The 21,832-nt window shown below is 38.0% G+C and overlaps 1 protein-coding gene across 10 annotated transcripts in view; it reads left to right on the top strand.

The window, feature by feature from the left end:
• KDM6A (lysine demethylase 6A) overlaps window positions 1-17,892 on the top strand; it is a 119,813-nt gene extending 101,921 nt beyond the window's left edge. For 5 of the 10 annotated variants that reach the window (XM_035902399.1, XM_035902397.1, XM_035902396.1 and 2 more), the window contains 8 exons: window positions 1,209-1,273; window positions 1,376-1,450; window positions 3,214-3,362; window positions 4,335-4,449; window positions 6,500-6,687; window positions 7,919-8,060; window positions 13,463-13,589; window positions 14,498-17,004. In XM_035902399.1, the coding sequence (XP_035758292.1) occupies window positions 1,209-1,273; window positions 1,376-1,450; window positions 3,214-3,362; window positions 4,335-4,449; window positions 6,500-6,687; window positions 7,919-8,060; window positions 13,463-13,589; window positions 14,498-14,794 (1,158 nt within the window). In that variant the 3' untranslated portion in view covers window positions 14,795-17,004. The other 5 variants (XM_009646994.2, XM_009646991.2, XM_035902394.1 and 2 more) reach the window with 3 other exon arrangements.
• Window positions 17,893-21,832: the final 3,940 nt, after the last annotated feature.

The raw sequence follows: 21,832 nt of genomic DNA, 5'->3' as shown, positions 1-21,832 counted from the left end.
AGCAGGAAAGCCTCAGCTTTGGTTTTGCACCAAGAAGTGAGCTGCAGGATTTTCTGATTTATTTTTTTTTTCCCCCTATGTTACAAATTGCTGGTAAAAATGTAATATATAAAATAATTTTCAGAATGACGATTCTCATTTTTTCCCTTGAAAATCAAAAAGACATTGTTTTAAGTGTGCATGTGTCCTTTACCTAACACTGCTTTGACCTGTCCTTAGGTGACTTTTCACAGTGTTCAAATGAAAGCCTGGTTTCTTCTTTCTACAGACACAGTCCTCTTGGCTTGCCCTAAGTGATCTTTTTTTTTTCCCCCCTCTAACAACTATTACATTCCTTTTCTAACATGTCTTGCAGTATTTGATAAATCCATCATCACTAGGTTCCTTTTTGTTTCTCTTTGTCCTTCATTCAAAGGATGAATAAGACTTTCTTAGGTACATAGGGCACTTTGAAATTTAACAACAACCCCATTCAAAGCCAGGAATCTTTGGGTAGCCTCCAGGCGGTTCTTTCCTCCTTTTTGTCTTATTCTTTTTCCTTCTATGTCCCTATTCTTGCCAAAAAAGTCTTTAGAATAGGGTTTTGAGCCCACTCTGCTAAAAAGATCAAATTACATCATTTAATATTGGTTAGATTTTTTCTGCTAGTCATGGTCCTAGCTACTGCAGTGCTAGAATAGCGCATGGCTATGAAAAATTCAAAAGATTTTATATAATGGATTTTATAAAATTAATTTTATAAATATTAGTCATCCTAGTTTCACATCAGGAAACCTGCTTGACTTTGAAGGAAGGTAAATGTTGTAGTCTAAAAATGTTAACAGTATTCCTTAAGACTGGATTCCAGTTCACATGCATAACGAAGCAACCCAACATACTCATTTGCAACTATAATGTAGGCTAGCAGAAATGTTTACAGTATAGACATTTTCTGTTGTCCTGGCCTGAGCTTCACTGAATTCATAGTCATGAAGAATTTTTTGCAATGGCTTTTGGCTAATAACTATTTTTTTTTTATTTTCTTAACAGTAAAATTCACATAAAATCTTAGCTACAGATATTTTAAAGATTGTATCAGCATCTTGAAACAAATGTACTCACGTCTGTGAACATGTTATCACTTTATACCTATATATTTTTTATGTATTCTTACTTTTATGGGGTTTTATATATATATATAAAAACATTTCCACAACTGCATTTTATAGGAGGAAAATGAGAAGAAGAGTCACCACAAGGACCACTCAGATAATGAATCCACGTCTTCTGATAAGTAAGTGTGGAATAACTGCGATAATTCTGTAGTTGGTTTTATATCTTTTTTTTACATCATTCCTGTTTTCACATTAACATATTACATTTTTCGTCTTTGCAGCTCTGGGAGGAGGAGAAGAGGACCTTTTAAAACAATCAAGTTTGGGACCAACATTGACCTGTCAGATGACAAAAAGTAAGTTGATTACCGTATCTCCTGCTCGCAGTAGTATTCTACAGTATGATACTACTTCTGGAAAACTAACGCATTTTTCTCAGACATCAGTCAGTCTGTTGATTAACCCGATTCCAGTTGCACACCCCATTTCCACAACTAAATTATTACCTTTGGTCTTTCAATGGTTGTTAAGAGTTCTTCTTACCCTAAAATCTCTTTTCAAGCTTTTGTTTCCAGGCTCTTTATTTTTCCAGAAATGAATGTGAACGTCCATCAGGAAACTTCTTTCTAGTCCTCCTTCTAATACGTTCCCTTTGTTTCAGTCTGAGGCTTTAAATTGTTTGCTTACAACTCTAATTAATTCTGACAATACCAAGTTTTCACAGAAATTATAAGATGAAAGGTTTTTTCTTTTTTGTTACTTGGGTTTTGTTTCCTTTTGTTCCTACTGTCATCCTTTCTGTTTCCACTTTTTCATAGCTCTTGCTTCTCTATCCAGGGAGAGGGTTCAAAATATGTAGCAGAGACCAGACCAATACCTGTGGATAAGCCACAGCCTCAAAAAAAAAAAAAAAAGGAATAAATTGTGTATTCTTTAGACTGAATATCTTTCTGTGAGTAGATGAAGGTAGCTTAGAAAAGCATCAGAAGGTATTAGAAATACTCTGAGCATTTTTTTCCCAGTAATAATTTTTTATTTGGTTCAGTCTCTAGTTAGGATATATTTCCATAAAAGATCACACATGTCTCGGCTGTCAGTCCCGCCAGCTGCAGTGCAAAAATTCTGACCTACTTCAATCATTAGAGCAGAAGAAAAAGTTATGGTGTTTGAAACCGGGGAATAAGGCCTGCTTAAGACGCTGAAGTCTTTTGTGGTATAGTCACTGAAGGATCAATGTGTTTACATAATGTATGTGATTAGAGATTATTACAAAATTTTAAATATTGATGCTGGTTTTTTCTAAAGAAATTCTATGTGTACATACAAGATTGTTGCTAATAAACTAGCACTCAGAGCAAACCATTGGGAGAGAGACTTTAAATAAACCTAACATAACTAACTATAAGGAATTGGATTTTGGTACTTCAAATAGTCCTTGTAGGATCCCAGGTAGATGCCTGATCTTCTGATTTTCAGTCTCAGCTTTTGCTACAAAGCTATCTTTCCCCTCACCTAGCCTGTCAGATTTGTGATTATATTTGGAAATGTTTTAAAATTAAGAAGTAACACAAATACCTGGGTGACATTACAGAGCTCCACACCTAAGTATTCAGTTCTGTAGCACATCCATGTAGTTAACTTCATTCTTGGTCAAAGCAATTGTGTTGCGCAGGCTAGAGTCTGTTCAGACAGTCTTCTTGACATATATTGTAGCGTCATATCATTCGGCTCCTGAAAGCGTGGTTAGCGGTTTCTGACTGTCTTGGAATATGAAGAGAGCACAGCTCTGTTTTCACTGGGAAAGACGTACACCAAGGTGTAAATTGCAAGCAGAATTTTCTGTCAGTATAGCAGCAGACTGGCTAACTGCAAGAGTGAGTCCAGTCACCCTGGCTTTTAGCTCACCCTTAAATGAAATTGTCATTTAAATTTCTGTAACTGTCAAGTAAGGGTATTGGATTGTCTCAACTCCACTCTTAAAGATGCTAAGTTATATATAAGTAGGTTGTCTGCTCTTTTATCTCCTGTGCTAACTATTTTTTGGAAAACATTTATATTTCTCAAACTCTTCTAAGAGTTTTAGGGATTCACAGTTTGTTGATTTGCTATTTTGCTGCAGGTGGAAGTTGCAACTCCATGAACTGACAAAACTTCCTGCTTTTGTACGTGTGGTATCAGCAGGAAATCTTCTAAGCCATGTTGGTCATACCATCCTGGGCATGAATACAGTGCAGTTGTACATGAAGGTTCCAGGAAGCAGAACACCAGGTGAGTATAATCTCTTTGCATGAAAAAAATGGGGTTCTACTGCTGTGGTGTTGATTTTACTGCACTGCAGTTTTTCCTTATCCTACAACATGCCTAAACATGATAAAATTGTACATAATCAGTAGTCTTTTAATTTCTTGTTTAACTGAACTCTTTGTGTACAAAGTACTATATTACCTTACAATGGAAATTTCTGGATTTCTGCAGTGCTAGGTAATTACCGTGCCAGCCTCTTGCATGCAATATTGGATTCTTTAAGGGGAAAAAGAGTGGTTTACATGCCTTGAAAGTCTTTATAGGCTGCCAAAGTAGGTCTTGTGCAATCATAGGAATCGGTACATTTTTACTTCTTAGATTCTTTATTGTCTGAGGATAGGACTCAACCCTCCATAATGAATAGTGCTGTGTTAGGGCACTGGACTGAGACTTCAGGGATCTGGACTAAATTTCAGGGTCTGTTTTTTCTGAAGTACAACTTTAGATAATTCTGTTAGGGATTATGGCTCAGTTTTCCAGCTGTCAAAAGAAAATAAAATACTGCCACTTCTACATTGATTTTGAAAGCACTTTGGGACAGATTTTCTTACTACGTGTCTGTTCAGTGCCTACAGTCATGAAGTTTTGCTCCTGACTGGGACTGTCAAGAGTCATCATAAAACACAAAATCTAAACTTTAGCATCTTGAAGCATTTATTTCTACAAAAAGGAAACCGCTGAAGTATTGGTCAGATTTGCAAGATTGATAGTTCCAGCTTTTCATTTTCCACAAACTAATACAAGCATAATTCTCTTATCACTGGTAGCTTAATTGCATTTCTTAACACTGTGAAGCACCTAAATAGTGTGTTTAAGTGTCATATAAAAATATGTACAAATACAAGTAGGATTTTGTAGTGATTGTAACTTCGCATTTTCATAGCATTATTTTGATAGATCAGCCTTACATAAAATGTGTTTTTCTCTAAATTTCAGGTCATCAAGAAAATAACAACTTTTGTTCAGTAAATATAAATATTGGTCCAGGTGACTGTGAATGGTTTGTTGTCCCTGAAAGCTATTGGGGTGTCATGAATGACTTCTGTGAAAAGTAAGCTGGGTGTGCTGTTTTTCTCTATTCTTATCAAGTTCTCTGTGCCTTTCTCAGACCTAAGTGGGGAAATTACTGAGGGTGTTGTAAGAGGACATTATTTTATAGGTTTTCCATGTAGTCAGAAAAGTCTTCTAAAAAAAAGTCAAAATGCAAAATCTAGAATCTATACATAATACGACATTTGTACAATGTACAGAAACTTGGATTGCCTGTGATAGGTAATTAACATTAGGTCCATTATTTGTTTTTTCTAACACAGGAATGAATGAAATGCAAGAAGTGAGACATTGGTAGTAGCAAATGCTTGTGTACATTCAAGATTCAGTTTTATACTACATTGAAGGGGATCAGACGTTTAGTATAAACATAGGCTGTCTGCTACCAATGTGCATTATGTGGCATCAATCCAGTTTTCATAGCAGTAACATTTCCACATCAGAAAATCCATCAGTCAGTCCTTGCTGTTTATCTAGGCACTCTATCGTGCATATTAAAGCTGACCTCTACTATTACCAAATGGTGTTGCTTTTGTAATGGCTTCTAGGGCTATTGGAACAAAGTTGCGGGTGAAGGAGTTGGGGTTTTGTTCTGGTTTTTTAGGAGTGGTGGAGTAAAGTATTTTCCTGGTGATGTATGCTGTTAATCTTTATTATGATTAATGTACACATTGCACACAGGCAAGTATGGAATCATTGGCATTTTGGCATGGTTTCTTGCTGCATCTAGAGGGAGAGCTTAGTTTACTCAGACAGACCCCAGGAGGAGTCATGGCATGCTTTGCATATGCTTAAATGTTTGTTGCTTGCTGGAAAAGTTGAGGTGCACTGACCAACCAACTCTAAGATTGGGGTTTCTGTGTTGTGCTTTGTGTTGAGTGGATGCTTTAAAAAGAAACAAACAAAACACACACACATGCACATACACTCTCCTCCTGGCCCCACCAAGAGAAAAAAAAAAAAAAGAGGAGGAGCAATTGTCCCCTAATTATGCTAGCATTCAAGTAGTAGCCTCTCAGTAGCCTGATCATATGGGAGAATTTTTTTTTTTTTATCTTGCCCAGCTAAGTCAAGTGCTTAGCCCAGTTTTTTCTTCAGAATTTTTCCAGAGCTCTGCAAGTTCATCTCGGGTCTCTCTGTACTCTGTATTTTCTGCCTATCTACTGCCAACTATTCTTATTTAATCTACCTTCACAAAGATTAGCCATCTCAAAATTGTAATTCCACTGATACAATTGCAATGTCTCTGATGATATGCCTTTTTACCGCCATGACACTGTCCTCCTGAGGGTGACAGGGAAACTAAGATCATGGTAACCTCATAAAATGTCTAGAGTGCCTGATAGAGGCATTGAATTATCTTTGAAAACTGAATTGTGAGTGATGTCTCATGGTGCAGTATAAAAAACAGTTTGAAGTTGGGATAAGGATGGGAAAGATGTATTTTGCATGACCACAGTGGAAGAGTTTGTGCTTAGGAAATCTATATGGAGGTGTTTTTTCATGCTTCTCAGGAAGGTCGATATTGCTTGACTGAATAGACCATGGATCGCGGTTGAAATGGTGCCAACAGGTTGCTTGTTGTGTGGACAACCTTCATGTGCATACACTGACAGTATGAGTACATGGTTGGCACTGTTCAAAACAGAAAGCGTTCTTATGGTCTGTATATAAAATCGGTCAGTGGTTAAAAAAGAAGCATTCAGCACCAGTGTGACGCTAGATCTGACCAAGGATTTTTCTGCCTCAGCATTAATAAAATACTGGGAAATTTAAAGGAAAATGGAACTTATCTGGAAGCCATAAACTGACTTCACACAGGCAGCCATATGGTTAAGTGTTCTAATATATTGTGGGATGTGAAATGTGGAATTAGGAACAGGAATTTTGTAGATGAAACTTTCCTTTTGACTAGTCCTCCTGGGTCACCGATCGGGTGCAGAAAGCATTTATTTTGTGCTGCTCAGTTCTTACAGGTAATTTCAATGAAGTATCAACCACTAATATGTCTGCTGATAAATGTTAAGACTTTATTTTTCCTATTGTTTCAGGAATAATATGAATTTCCTAATGGGATCTTGGTGGCCAAACTTGGAAGATTTGTATGAAGCCAATGTCCCAGTTTATAGGTTTATTCAAAGACCAGGGGATTTGGTGTGGATAAATGCTGGCACTGTTCACTGGGTTCAGGCTATCGGTTGGTGCAACAACATTGCGTGGAATGTTGGCCCTCTTACAGGTATGGTTGAATAGTGCCTCTGCTGAACTACGTAACTAGGTAAAATTATACTACATATGCCACAGAACCTTCCATTTCTTACCATTTTACCATGCTTTGCTAGATTAAAAAAATGAATGTACTGTGTTTTAAAACATGATGTGTTGAAGCTTTAAATAATTCTATTGGTAAGAGGAAGTGAAAGTAGCAAGAATGCAGTCTTTGCACTCATCCGTCTAATGGACTTGTAAAAATTACAGTTGTGTAGCAAACACTAGCAGAGTAAAAGGTTTAGATGAATTCATACTTTCTGTCTTGTAGGCCATTTCTTAACTTTTCCTCCCAAATTTTTTTTCTACCTAGCAGACTGCTATAGCTTGTGTATGAGTTGAGGACTTACCCAATCTAGCTTTTTCAGGACAACTGATACCTAATTGCTCTTCAGTGAAAGCATCAGGAAATGCGAACAGATACAAAATTTTTTTCATAAAGGAGTATTGGGTTTTTCAAACCTGCTATTCTAGAAGTTTGTACTTTTGAACCATGGTCTTGGAAGGTTTTTAGAAGTGAGAAGGGAAGGAAATTTCACAGCTAAAATGAGATTGTGTTAAGCATTTGAACAGAATGTACTTCCAAAAAAAATCCCATTTTCTTAAATAGTTTAAGGTGCGTCTTTATTTCATTATGATAGTATAACTCCAGGATTGTATGATTGACAGAGCTCACATGTTCAGTCACAGTAAATTTTGTAAAACATTTTTTTAAAAAAAAGTGCAAGGTGAGTAGGCTGCTTAATGAAAGTCTGATTCACTGTAACAAATCTCTCAAGGTGCGGTCTTCCTTTTCAAGACAAATTATATACCACAGCATTGTAAAATTATGATAAAGAATGAATAGAGTGAGATGCAGACATTTCAAATTTAGGTTTTATTTTATTTTTTTTTAAATCTGAATTATTTGAAAATTCGTTAAGGAACAAATTTTGAAATATTGCTCTCTCTTCACCACAGAAATCAAACACTTGTCAGTAACTTAATTTCACAGAAAGTTGTTGCTGCTGCGGTATTGATTGTTACTTTTTAAAAGAAATTTTACAGAATTCTAGTGTAGTTGGAATGAATGAGTTATTGTGAATGAAGTTTAATTTAACCCTAAAAAATATGAATTTTTATTATAACGAAATTATTTTGGCTCCAGTTGATCCTTATTTCTTAACTTGACTAATTGCTTCTGTAATTTTGTTTTTATATAGCCTGTCAATATAAATTGGCAGTGGAACGGTACGAGTGGAATAAATTGCAGAGCGTAAAGTCCATAGTACCCATGGTTCATCTTTCATGGAATATGGCTCGAAATATCAAGGTCTCAGATCCAAAGCTTTTCGAAATGATAAAGTAAGTTTTACTTACCTGAATGTTTACTGTACCCATTTCTTCTTCAAGCATAAAACAATAGTTGATTTGTAAGTAATCTTTTGTAAGACTTTTCCATTCCTGAGAAACAAGCCAAAATTATTTATTGTGTTTTTCAAAGAATCCATTTATAGATATCATTAATTTTATACGTTGTATTTGATGTTATTGTGGCATAGCTTTAGAATCATCAAATTAACTAAAATTAACTAAATGTTAAATATGCCATAGACTTAATACAGCGGTTTATAGAAAATGTTGACTCAGATGACAAAAGCTGTTCGAGTATGTACCATAAGAAATTACAAAATTAGGTCATCAACCCAAGTATTAAAATTAGAATTTTTAGTCATTTTTACAGCAAAGTTAAAACTTAATTTTACATTTCTAGAACTTCTAGTTAGTGCTCACATTTGGAGATCCAGTATAAATGTTTTTAAAAAAAGCAAGTAGGAATTTGAAAGCCTCCTTCCTTTTGCTCTTTCTTCTGAACAATGAAGTAATTGATGTGTAAAATGATAAATGAGTTCAGTGATGTTTCTTATACGCATATTTCAAAATGCAGAAATATTTCAAGCTCGGAGCATCTTCAGTAATTTTCTTTAGGGAGTTCATCTTCAAGCAAATATGAATCATATTGCAGCACCATTATACCTAGGTTGAGGAATTAGTGGACATTTCAGCATATATCATAGGTCTGTCCTAAAGAAAGTGGGGGAATGAATTCCAAAACAAATGACTCATCATAAGAATACTCTAGTAGCAGCACTCTCTTTTTTTTTTCTTAAGCCTACCAAAGAAGCTTCTAGCTTGAGCAGTTCTTTGTCTTTTCAACATACTGAATCCACAAGCATTGAATCCTTTTATAATTTGTCTTGAAGTGGACCTTTAAAAAAACAGCTGGGTTAACTTTCAAAAAAAGGGCAAAGAAAAATAATTTCTTTTTTCCCCCCTATTGAGATTTATTGATCTGAGTGAGACACCTTTTTATAGTAGGAATTTAATTTAGGCTTAAACATCTGTTTCAGAATGGTGGAATTGGTGAAATAGTAACTTCTAAGGACCAAGAATGCTGGAAATTGAAGACAGGGAGGGAGGTTGGTAGTCACTGTAAAGCTAGGTTTTGGAATAGCATTTATGTGTGAATACTTTCTTAAAATCTAGTAATTAATAGCTAGGGTAAAGAAAATCTCTGCTGAAGTCTTGACAGTCCTGCCCCTTCAGTTAAGCTACTGGTGCTCAGAGTCAAGCTGCCAGCTCTCATAAAAGGGAGAGGAGAAACTGAGTAGTTAGAAATGGGAAACAGGGAAAAGAAGCCAGCTGTGGGAGGGAGGAAACCAGAAAGTCCATTTAAAAAAAAATAACACACAAACTTAGTTCACAATTATCTTTATTTATCTTCCCAAGCCTAGCAGGCATCTATTGTGAAGCTTAAAACAGTTCTGGAATGTTTTAGACAAAGTATGATTTTGATATTTTGGCACCAGTATTTTGCACTTGCACAAGCTTTGGGGGTTTTGCCATGGTTTAGGCTTAAAAACCTGAGCATAGCATCCTTCTCCAAGAGAATCTCTTAAAATTTTGTGAACAAAAACGGAAGACAAAATGATTGTTTTGCTGGCTGACAGCAGCTGAGCTTTTTCTAGTGAGACATCTAAATTTTAGGTGTACATTACAAATAAAGATGCTGAAGAGCAGACACCAACTTTACATGCATTTGCTTTTTCCGGTCTACTGAAACCACTTCCAGTTTACTTGGATTGAGGCGTCCATCCAAGTTAGTTGTCAGCCAAATCCCAATGCTGTGTGTGCAAGGGGGAAGGAGATCCAACGATGAGCTCTGGTTTGTAACATCTAGTAGCAGTAACCTGAGATAACTCTTCATTGTGGTCGCTCCTATAGTTAAGGTATAGCTGTTACTGGAAATGGGTGTCACCAGACCAAACAGGCTAGTATGTGACCTTGAGCATACTGGAAACGCTGAAAGCCTTCATGAATCTCCTTAAGACAGGGAAGTAGTTGCATAATTTTCCTATGGACTGCTTGTCTGCAGGAATATAGCACCAGTTGACAAGTAGCTATTGTCCACTGCTCCTGGATTTTGTTATGTACAACATACGGACATGTGTGTGTTTATATATATACGTGTGTGTATGTGTATGCATGTATATAAAAACACTTGATAAATAGTCATTTCTGATACAGCTGGTTGAATTTCATCTTGAATAGCTAACTTCATTTGTCATCAGGAAAAAAAAAGGTATCACTGACACAGCTCTCATCTTTTTGCCAAAATGCAGGTCTGTATCTAAAATGGCACATCGAAGATACATGAAGTGTTTAGATTGTTCAACTTCTGTCTTTGGGGCTTTTTAGGTATCAGAATAGTATAAAAGAATAGCTCCTGGAAAATGATAAAAAGTAGTTTGTCATTCCAAACGGGAAGATAAATGCAAATATGTCTTAACTGGGTTAGGTGAGCGTAACCACTACATAGACAATAAACTAAAATATAAGTCTACATATAAATACTGGGAACCAGACTAATGATGAAAAGAAATGGAAAAACAGTAAGGAAAAATAATGGAAGGAAACCTTGCTTTTGGAAGAAATCTGAAGCCTCGTGTTTTTGGTTAATGTGCAAGTCGGTGCTGTCTTGCTAGATAAAAGACAAAGAGCAAAACCAGAAACTTTCTCATGAAATGCTTTTTAAAGATTTGATATTAACAGTAGAATCATGAGCAGGAACACAGGCAGACAGAATGATTTAAAACTTGACTGAGGGAGCGCAACCCTCAAGAAAAGAAAAATTAGCAGCAAACCTCTTAGATGGAAGCTAGAAGGACTTTTACAAATGCATCTGAGGAAGAGAAGAATTTCAGAAGTAGTAGGAACATAGTAATAAAGGCTTAAAAAATTAATTCCAAAGTAACTGAAATACTAAGTTCTTTTACAAAAATAGTTTTAGAAATGTAAAAGAACATGACATGGGAGAAATGATTTTGCACAAAATCATGAAGCCAGATAAAATACACTTCAGTTTCAGTAGGGAAGATATATTACTGAAAGATACAAAGAGGTCAGTTTTGCATTGACATTGGGATGGTCTCCACGCTTTCAGAAGTTTTACTGGATATCTGAATATTCAAACAGGTTTCACTGCCCTTCTAGAATAAATCAGGATTATGTCCATTTTGCAATCTTCTTCTCTTAAATATTTGAATTTGCCTGGACATGATTTACTCATACTCTTTCTGCCATACCTGTAAAGAATCTGAGAGAGTTATGGTCCAGATTTTCTTTTAACTGAATTCTCACTATATAAGAATAAAAGCAGGCCTACAAAAGCTGTTTAACTTACACATTGTCACTCTGCTAGACACCTTTTTGGCTTTCTTTAGGCTTCCTGTACTTCAGAAAATTGTGGTGCATTTTCAAAGTGATAGTTTGTATGCTTTCTCCTGTTCTTTGACAGCATGAAATAGTTAATGTTTACATTTTCAAGTGCCATTTCATGCCACTAGGATCTCAGTTTTATCCAAGGAGGGGGAATTCACCTTCTAATTACTGTTTTTTGCTTTGGTTGCAAATTTGGCAAACACTGCAGCAGTGTTTTATGCAAGTTACATTTGGGGCAATTCTTTCTTCACAACTGTAACACTAGAAAACTCTTTGAAAATAACACAAAAACTCTTCTGAAGTGAAGAGTGGAGAACAATCGTGGCAAGTGTGCAGATGTGCTTCCAGTTGCCCTTTAGCATATCCAAAGATTTTCCCAGTTAGTGGCAGTAGAGAAGAGAAGAACGGTAGCATTTAAGTTTATTTGAAATCAGGTTGTATTGCATAAAAGAATGCTATACCAAAGTTACTCAACTTGTCAGAAGAGCATCTACGTTAGCCTGACACTCAAGTGAATTAATACACGGTCTTACCATATATGGTTGGCCTTAGCATCGTAAGTCCCATTAACATCAAACTTCGAAAGTGTGGAAGGAGTTACAGCTAAATGAGTTGTTTAATTTTCTTGAAAATCAGTGTATGAAAATACGATGTTTAACCTGGAACCATGCTTTCAGTTTTGCATTATTCTTACAGTGAGGGTATTAATGAAGCCATAGGCTTGTTTTTAGTGAAGATGAACAGTCTGAGTGTAAAACATCAAGAAGAGAGTATCTCAAAGTAAGCCTAAGATTCTGTTAACTACTTGGAAACACATGAAAGAAACATTAAAAAAAACCAAAACACACCACAGAACGTATATATTGCATGTTTAAGGCTTTAAAATGGGAGAAGGATCAAGTTGAAAACATTTTGATAGAACCCTTGAGCACTTTGTTTTCTGTCCAATGTTTATTCTTCCCCTTACATTTTTTCAATCTTTCTTCTGCATCTAATGAGCATGTAATGTAACCACCCTGTGGAGGAGAAAATTAAAGGCTGCAAAGGCTGCAGCTCAAATAAATAGGATAGCTGAGAGCTAAAAATTATTGTAAATAACATTGTAATTTAGAAATCTGGCAACGTATTTTGCCAATTTTTTTTAAAGAATATATGTAGCTTATACAATGATAGAAAACAAGTTAGATTTTCTAGTACAGAAGAGAAATGTGTAGAACTGTGAAGATAATTTTCTTTGTTTTAATCCTTTACAGAAGTATGGCAGGGAATTACTGATTTTAATTTGACATTGGACCAGTTTTTTTCTTCATTCGTAAAATAAGTGTTAAATTTATTTTTTTCCAATGTTAGGCGTTTTTTTTTCCTATGAAGGGACTTTCTTTTCTAATACCAACCTGTCTCTTCTTTTTCCTTTTATGTGGAAGAAGATGCTTGTTCATAGATTTTATTTCCACTGCGTGCAGAGTGATTCATGTCAGAACTTGGGGTTCCAGACTTTGGATAACTGAAAGTTTAGTAGTGTTCAGGAAGTAACAGATTTTTTAGGATGTTAGTTGAAACAGTTCTTTGGATAGGCTGTAGTCATTTACACAAAATGTGAACAGCTATTTTGAACTTGGCAGTTCAACCTGTCTTTTTGCTGATAAATTCATAGTTCAAAATATAATACATGAATTGCTTTGGAAAACACATTGTTTTCTTGTGCTTAAAAGAGCATTCATGCATTCCAGTCAAAAATGAAAGATACAGCCTGTTTGCAGGGCAAGGGGCATTACTGAAATGGAACAAATCTACACAGAGGTCCATAAGCATGTGGTCAACCTTGCATAAGTCATGGGTCCAGTGATTCTTATTAGCCAGCTGTTTCTGAAATCCCAGGGGAAGAGGAAGCTCCAGGTACAGGGTCTTGGAAGAAATTTAAGCCTACTTGAATCTTGCTATAATGTTGAATATTGAGCTGAATATACACTTGATTTTGGTTGCAGGTACTGCCTGTTAAGAACTCTCAAACAGTGTCAGACACTGAGGGAAGCTCTAATTGCTGCAGGAAAAGAGATTGTCTGGCATGGGCGAGCAAAGGACGAGCCAGCTCATTACTGTAGCATTTGTGAGGTCAGTAAAAATACATGTTGAGCTTGTGTACTACTATAATATTTATTTAAATTTTGTCCTGTCTTTTGTTGTTGTTGCTATTTTAATTTTGCTTTTAAGTTGTAGCATCTACTGTATGCTATAAGCACATACATGTGATGCAGTACTGTCCTCAAGCTGTTTTTCTAGACATAGGCTGTATTTTGCTGTAGTCTCTTCCACAGTGCTTCCACAGCATTGTTATTCACTAGGTCGATTTTCAATTCTCAGTTATTATAAAAAATTGTTATCCCTTCCTGCATACAATTTGATCTGCTGAGCTTCATTTTAAAGGTGTATCTGTCTTCATTTCAGAAGTCAACAACAGCCCCAAAAGAGAGAGAAATTAAGTACATTTTCATCACAGGACATACCTTTTTGCTGAAATTTTTGATTCTACTTTCTGTTAACAGTTCCTTTAAAGTATTGGATAATAGTTTTCATGAAATTTCCTACCCTGTGAAAATCAGTTTCTAGTTATCTTCTGGCTGAGCCTTTTAGGCAGGATGAGCATATGACTGAGTAGTAAGGAAATAAATCCCAAACTTCTGTTGCAGACAAATTTAAGAAAGGAAAATCGGGTGTATTTGTTATAAACCCCCACCTTACTGAGTATCCCCTATTCCGAGTATGAATCCTGCTTTGTTAGTATTGACCAAAAGCTTTCCCATAGCGCTGTTCATGCAGACATCCTAAGTGTAATATTAGCAGTTTTACAATATTAGACTTCTCTGCCTGAGCCTCAGGAGAATAGATTTTCCCTGAACAAATCTAATCTTCCTCTTTGCATGCACAGGGTAAGGGTGTAAATCTTAAAGAAAATAGTTTTCATGGTTTAACTTTTAAAAAATTAAATTGTAACGGTTGACTTTCTGTTTCCTGTCTAATAGGTGGAAGTCTTTGATCTGCTTTTTGTCACTAGTGAGAGCAATTCTCGAAAGACCTATGTTGTACATTGCCAAGACTGTGCACGAAAGATAAGCACGAACCTGGAAAATTTTGTGGTGCTAGAACAGTACAAAATGGAGGACTTGATGCAAGTCTATGATCAATTTACATTAGTAAGTCAAATTAATAAGTGGGTACATAAATACATTATTTATAAAGCAGTTGTAGACTGTCTTGGTACTCCGTTGTATGAGTACCGTGGACTTTCTGATTCAAATGGAGGTATGGGTTGCCTGTGATATTTACAGAACAAAACGCTGAAGAGTCAGAATTATGTGAAATAGTACAGTAACTTACTGCAGAACATAACCACTGAGTTTTCAGGAAAAGTATGATGTTACAATTCATAAAGTTGTGGCTTTAAAAATCCAATAGAGATCACCTGAAGACCATAACTGGATCAGATGGAGATGGGAAGAATCAGGACAGTGAAGCTTGGAGAAACTAGCACCAGGTTCAAGAGCATCTCTAATACATTGGTTGTGGTATGAAGTCAGTATAGCAGCAGAAGCATCCTATGCACTCAGACCCCTTCCTTCCCCTTCCCCACCCATCCCCTCCCAAATCAGCACTGTCCTTCTGCTTAGCAAGTGGATGCTCTCAAACAGTTCTGTCTTTTGGCTTGGGGCCTCCTTTGCATTTCAATTTAAAGCAAAAAGCCTCTTTGCCATTATAGCTTTGTGCTATATATGGCAGTCTCCTGCTTTGAACTGTGTCAGCACAACTGTCCTAACATTTCACCCAGGTTTCATTGTTTCAGGCAAAGATGGTTTGTTTGTAATCACAATTAAAGCAATGCTGGATTTATTTATAAGCCTTGCCTTTCTGTCAGAGGAGACAAACATTGGAGAAAGCGTTACGAGAATTTCACGTTGAATTAAATACAACAGCCCCGAGCGGCTGTGCGTTTTGATTCATATCCAGGTGCTGCAGAAAATGTATGTTTAGACAATTCCTTCATGTAATGCTAGCATGATAAGTTGTGACCTTTTGAGCTAAGGCCTCAAGGTTCAGCATTGCAGTTGAGGCTGTCGAGAGTTGCAGGACCATATCCTCTGAATTTAATTCTCTTCATTGGTCCTGCAGAGCCTGAGGTGGTTGAACTTCAATTCATACTTCTAGGAGCCCATTGTCGTTATAGTTTGTGAAATGCCGCAATTTCGAAGTGATGATCTGTTATAGAAAAGCACATAAATAAACACCTGTTCTCAGATACGTCATCCAGTTGAGTGAAAATGGGCAAGAACCTTTCTGTATGGACAAGAGGGGGGAGGGAGGGATATGTTGTTGTCTGTGTTTATAACATTATGTAGGTAACAGTGATGATATTGTCCCTAGAACAAGGGTTCTCAACCTGTGAGTAGCTCCCTCCCCCACGAAAGCCTGTATCTGCAGCCCTAAAGGGCATTAATAATTGTTCTCTCATGAAATTAGCATGCACATTCATTTCTTTTAGAGGGGATACAATCTCAGTTGAGAAGAGTCATAGCCTAGAAGTGACATCTCAGATCTAGAAGAGTCACAGGTTTGTTGCATGTCACAGGACAAAGATAATCTCAGATGGCAAAGGTGCAACAGGCCTAACAGAGAGGCTCTGCTTTTGGGTTAAAGTATTGGGCGCAAACATGGGGATCAGCTAGTGTTAGTGTTGCATAGGTGGGTACTGTGAGTATGATCTAAAATGTCTTTAAAGACTGTGAGCGGTTTCTTGAAGGTATTTCACATCATGACAGAACCGATAAGAAGGAAAAGCCATCATCGATTCAGTATTTTGATGGTAAATGCCACAAAGTGCAATACCGGGCAATAGGTATCTTCTAGACCTTGTCTCCTGAAAGCAGGCAGGAACAAGACACCTAGCTTACTTCACTCTTGAGGTACTCCGGTGCTGTCTTTCAGGATTTAAAAAAAAAAAACGAAACCAAAAAACCCACCATAAAAACCCAACTTTGTCCACATGTCAGAGAATCTGAGACCCTTTCCACAGATATCCTAACTTCAGTGTTACATCTTATTGTGTAGGTGGAGGGGAAAAAAAAAAAAGGAAGCCCGCGAGGCATTTGGAGAGCCACAAATGGACAGTCCCCCCCATTGGTAAACAGGTTGAGAATCCCTGTTTTAGAGTATATAAAGATATATCTATACTGAGCCCCCATGGAGCTCTTGGCTGCCACAGTGGGACTTGTTTTGGCAGCTCACATCAAACACAGACATCCCCACAGTGTACTCCGGTCTGCAGTATAGGCAAAATCCTAATGCAGAGTAGTTGTAAAATACACGTTGTATTTGAGTAAGTTGGAAAAAAATGCCAGTATTGGCCTGAAAGAGTCCTGAAGTGTGAAAACAGTAGTGCGTGTGACTTCAAACTCTCACGGTTACAATTTGTGCAGGTCTTGGTTAAACAGCTGTGTTTTACACCCTTGTAGAAAAGGTAATTTAATGTTTTCTTTTTCAGGCTCCTCCATTGCCATCCTCCTCATCTTGACATTTTTTCATGGACATTAAATGAAAACTTTTCTGATATTCAGGAAGTGACCCAGTTCTGCACCACTGATTTTTGTAGCTATCCCGTAAGGCTGCTGGCTGAAAGCTGTGTCTATGCAACCTTCCAAGTGCGGAGTGTCAACCAACTGGACAGGAGAGAGCACTGCCTCCTACTCCAGAACTCAAAACAAATAAAGCTCATCCAGCTGTACTTCAAAAAAATAATTCCATGTTTTGTATATATCTGACAAAACTGGCAACATTATACAGACTACTGACTTGAAGACCACCTCTTTTGTATTTCTCTGTTTCTGGGCTGATGAGTTGGTTTCATCCATTTTTCCCCTTCTGAATTTCCCTTGGAAAAAGTACTAGCTTAGCTGGTCATTTCTTTGTAAGGTAGTTAGAAATTTTAAGTCTTTCTTTGGGCAACTTTTTTTTTTTTTTTTAATGTGAAGAGTTAGGTGATATAAATTTTTTTACTGCTTTTATGTTTTTCTGTCTTGTTTTGAAACCATGACGGTTACACTTTTGGTTCCTAAATAAAATTTAAAACAATTAACAGCCAAGTCACAAAGATAAATGGGTTGCACATAGACTAAGGAATAAACTTCAGATTTGTGATTTTTGTTTCTAATCTTGATGTAAATTTACACTATTTATAAATACATATTTATTGCTTGAAAATATTTGTGAATGGAATGCTGTTATTTTTTCCAGATTACCTGCCATTGAAATTTTAAGGAGTTCTGTAATTTCAAACACTACTCCTATTACATTTTCTATATGTAAATAAAACTGCTTAGCATTGTACAGAAACTTTTATTAAAATTGTTTAATGTTTAAAGTTTTTCTATTGTTTGAGTTTTAAAAAGATTTTATGTACAGTGCCCAGTTTTTGTTCTTTTTTGAATCTGATTATATATATTTTATATATACTCTTGTGCTTGTGTATATATATAATATATATAGAAACTCGAATATAAATATGTGTATAAAGATTTAGAGACTAAATTTTTCTCGTTTTAAGTTTTACATCTATGGTAGATTTGAGGTGTCTACTGTAAAGTATTGCTTACAAAAGTATGATTATTTTTAAAGAAATATATGGTATGTATCCTCAAGACATAAAATGACCTTCAGACTGGTTTATTGTTAAATTGCACTTTTTGCAATAACAGACCAATAAATAGTTGCTGCCAAAATGTAGTAGTAGAAAATAAGTAACGGCTAAACTTGGAAGCTCGTCAAGAAAATACCAGCTTTGAGAGGAAGTTTGGCACTGGTTCGAGAGGAGGAATGAAAAAGGTGGATTTGAGTTTGGGTGGGGATGTTCTCTAGAATTCAACCAAATTGCAACTTCTGTATGACAATATGTTCTATTAACAATTTTAAAAGTTAAGACTGAATCGTCTTGGCGTCATTGTTGACCCCAGAAAAGGACGTTGTTTTGTGGTATTCTATTGTATTTTCACATATTTTGTAATACGAATTCACTGGTAAATTTTTGAAGCACTAGGTTTATTTAGGGCAAGTTTATAATATATCATTGTAACAGTTTGCAGTTTTAATGATGGTATTTAAGTTGCTCCTTTCTCATTAGCTTCTTGAAAACGCATTAAATCTAAATTTCAAAATTGATAGCTTTCTTACCGATCAGAGTTGACTGATGCAGAAGGTTCTGCATCACACAATTTCTCATAATTTCTCATTAGTGGGGTATGTTAGTGATTGCATTGTTAAATTTTTTGTAATCAGTGTGAAGTGTTAAAGGCACAGAGCATGCTAATAGTTTATTTTGAACAAAAAGAATCGCCTCTTACATTTGTAGCTTCAAACGAAGGGTGTTTTAATGAAGAATCAGTACAGCTTGTCTAATGCTGTTACAACAGTTTAACCATAGTTACAAATGACTTCCTTGCTAGTTCTTACAACAGCTGGACAAGAGGGTATAGAGATTAAAGACAAGTGTAACAAACGCTCTTGCCAGCAAAACGATCGGCTAGCGGTTAGGAAGCCAGCGTTTGCAGTTCTGTAAAGATGTAAGCCTCGGCTCTTGATAACAAACTCTACAAATCATAATTTTTTTACTTCTGTATTTTACGCAGTCATAAATATTGTAATCTTGACAAACCATGCTGCAACTGAAAAGCTACTCCTTTACAGTAGTCTTAAACCCAAATAAAAGCAAGATAACTTACCTCAACTAATGGTAAACAAAAAGTCCTCGTTTCTCAGTGCTGTAAAAGAATATTGCTAACTAGGGAAGGAGCTCATCAGAAGGGCCTTGTACCTTTCCTCCCCTTTGGAAAAGAGGATGTGCCATTACACAAGGAAGAAAATCTGTATTTCACCAGTGAGCGAGTAAGCCAAATCCGCAGAGCATCGGGCAGCGTTGCTCGCTCTGCTTGCAGGTTCTGTCGTAGAGTTGAATTGCTGCAGGGCTTTAATATTTTGCAGTTTGCATACTTCGGAATTAGCCTGTGCTCCTAATGGACGGACAGTTTTGATCTGTACACTGCTAGGATTTAGAATGCATTTGTTCCATTCCATTAAAAAAGCACAAGTTAGTATTTTACCAATTGTAGTCATTACGAAGCGCATGGTGCAAGTGAAACATCCGTAATCTGTGGATGTTTCCAAGCATTAGCAGTGGGGCAGGGCGGGGGGAGGCGGGAGGCCTGAGCAGAATGGGGGGGACAGTAGCTGGCTTCCCAGGGAACCTCGGCCTCGCCACAGCTGAGCCACGCTGCAAGTTTGGCTTGGGGCTACAAACTGCTGTAGCAGGCAAACTAAAGATCAAGGTGTAAAAGGATGAAAGTGGCCAAAGACGTGGCATTTATTGCAAGTGGTTTTGAGCGGTACAGACTAATGGAAAAAAGGCGTCGTTAGGGGTTGGGTAAAACTAGAGGCACAAACGGTTGTTTAAAAAAAATAGTAAAAAGCTGAATTAAAGATAGAATTAGAAATAAAAAGCAACATTTGCTACTGAACTGGGGATCTAAGAACTGTCCTGGAGGAGTGCGACAACAAAGGGATCGCATAAATGGGGAGAAGGAATGGGTGGCACGTTTCTGAGCTTAATTTAAGTTCTTCTGTAAACATATTCAACAGAGCATTTGACTTCTAAGCTTTCCTTCAGGTCCTTAACTTGGGAGCGGTATCTCTGCTTTTTTGGGGAAGTGAGGTCCCACCGGTGGTTACATTTTAGAATTAGTGATGTCGGTAGCTATGTGAGAAGTATTTAGAGAAAGGTCACTAGAAAGTGTCTAGTGACAGAAAAATTTCCGAAACTTCTTGATGTGTATGGCGGATACTTTGTCTTTAGGATGAACAAGTTATCCCGGATCTGCACCTTTCTAGTTGGAAGAAGGGCTTTCAAAGTAGTATTAAAATGATGTCGCTTTGCTTAAACGGGCACAGCTTGGCTCAGTTGGGCATAGTGTAGCAGATTCTTGGAACGAAGGTGGGCAAGGACTGGGGGCTCCACAGTTGGTGACATCCTGGCCGCAAATACATTTATTGGTGAGGCTATGGAAGATGCCAGGGTTCGACTGAGATGACGGGGAAGAGTGTGCTCATCCTTGGTTGCTGCCCTCATCTGGGAAGGGGCTGAAGCAAAACTTTTGGTTGGTGTAGAGGGGGAGGAAGGGGGCTTTTAAGCTTGAGCTTCCTGAGGTCAGAGCCGATCTGTCTGGATCCATAGCAGAGAGCCATGGCCCGGTGATTGAGTGGCTGAGGTGGGGCCAAAAGATCAGAGTGGTAGGGAAGCTCCATCTTCCATGGCTGCTTCCATTGGGAAGCAGGCAGAGGAAGCACTCCCATCAGGAGATCAGGGATACAGCACGGGGAAGAGGATGATGAGGGTGGCGATTTACCTCTGGGGCAGGTCGGAGCCAACCACTGCTGCACGCTTCCATTGCGGTGGCGCTGACGGCTGAGGAAGGGGGGATGCAGGTGGTGCCCAGGCAAGTTCAAAGCTGAAGCTCAAGTCCAAGCAAGCCGAGTGTGGGGCTGCTACCTGCAGGGCCTCACGGAGGAAGGCAGGGGATGGTGGGGAGGAGGCAGGGATGTGGGCATGGGGCCCAGCAGGCCCCGGGGCAGCCTCCTTCCAGGAAAAGAACAGCATTGCTCCAGAAAGGGGGCAGAGCAGGACACATTGGGTAATGGGGGAAAAAGGTTGGGTGGGAGGAGGAGACGATAGATTTCCCTCCTTGGTGCCAGCTAAAGAAAATAGCAGGTGGAGAAGGAGAGCAGCCTCCACGCTGCACCCAGGGCTGAGCCCAACCTGCAGGAGATTATGTGGGGTGGGGTGGGACGCAGCATAGCCCCGTGTCTGGGCCGGGGATGCAGGGACAAGCCCTGAGCCCCCCAGGAGCTGTCACCCTGGGTCTGGGGTGGAGCCCATGGGCTGGAAGAACTTGGGTGGATTTTTAGCAGCCTTGCCCTGGAGGTGTGGTGCTCAGCCCCCTCCAGGCAGGCTGAGTGCTCCCCCCCCCAGCTTGCAGCAGCCGGGCTGCAGTAAGGGCAGAGGGAGGGATTGTTAAGAGGCGAGCACCCATTAACAGATTGAAAAGGTGAGATACTGGTGAGGTGCCTGCATCCTTACTCCAGGAAGACATAATAAACGTACTGGAGGGATGGAAGAAGGGAAAAGGCAGCTTGTGGTGACAGCAGCAGGGCAGGCTCAGCTTCCCGCTTCACCACTTGGGACGTGGGGGGTTTTGGGGGAGGAAGGGGGGGTGGTTTTGAGGGTAGGAGCACAGGGCAGGGTGTCCAGCACAATGCGAGAA

This window comes from Egretta garzetta, unplaced genomic scaffold (genome assembly GCF_000687185.1).
Source record: "Egretta garzetta isolate BGI_Z169 unplaced genomic scaffold, ASM68718v1 scaffold1099, whole genome shotgun sequence".
Lineage (NCBI taxonomy): Eukaryota > Metazoa > Chordata > Aves > Pelecaniformes > Ardeidae > Egretta > Egretta garzetta.
The sequence above is the reverse complement of the archived record's forward strand: the minus strand, read 5'-3'. Positions and strand labels throughout refer to the sequence as shown.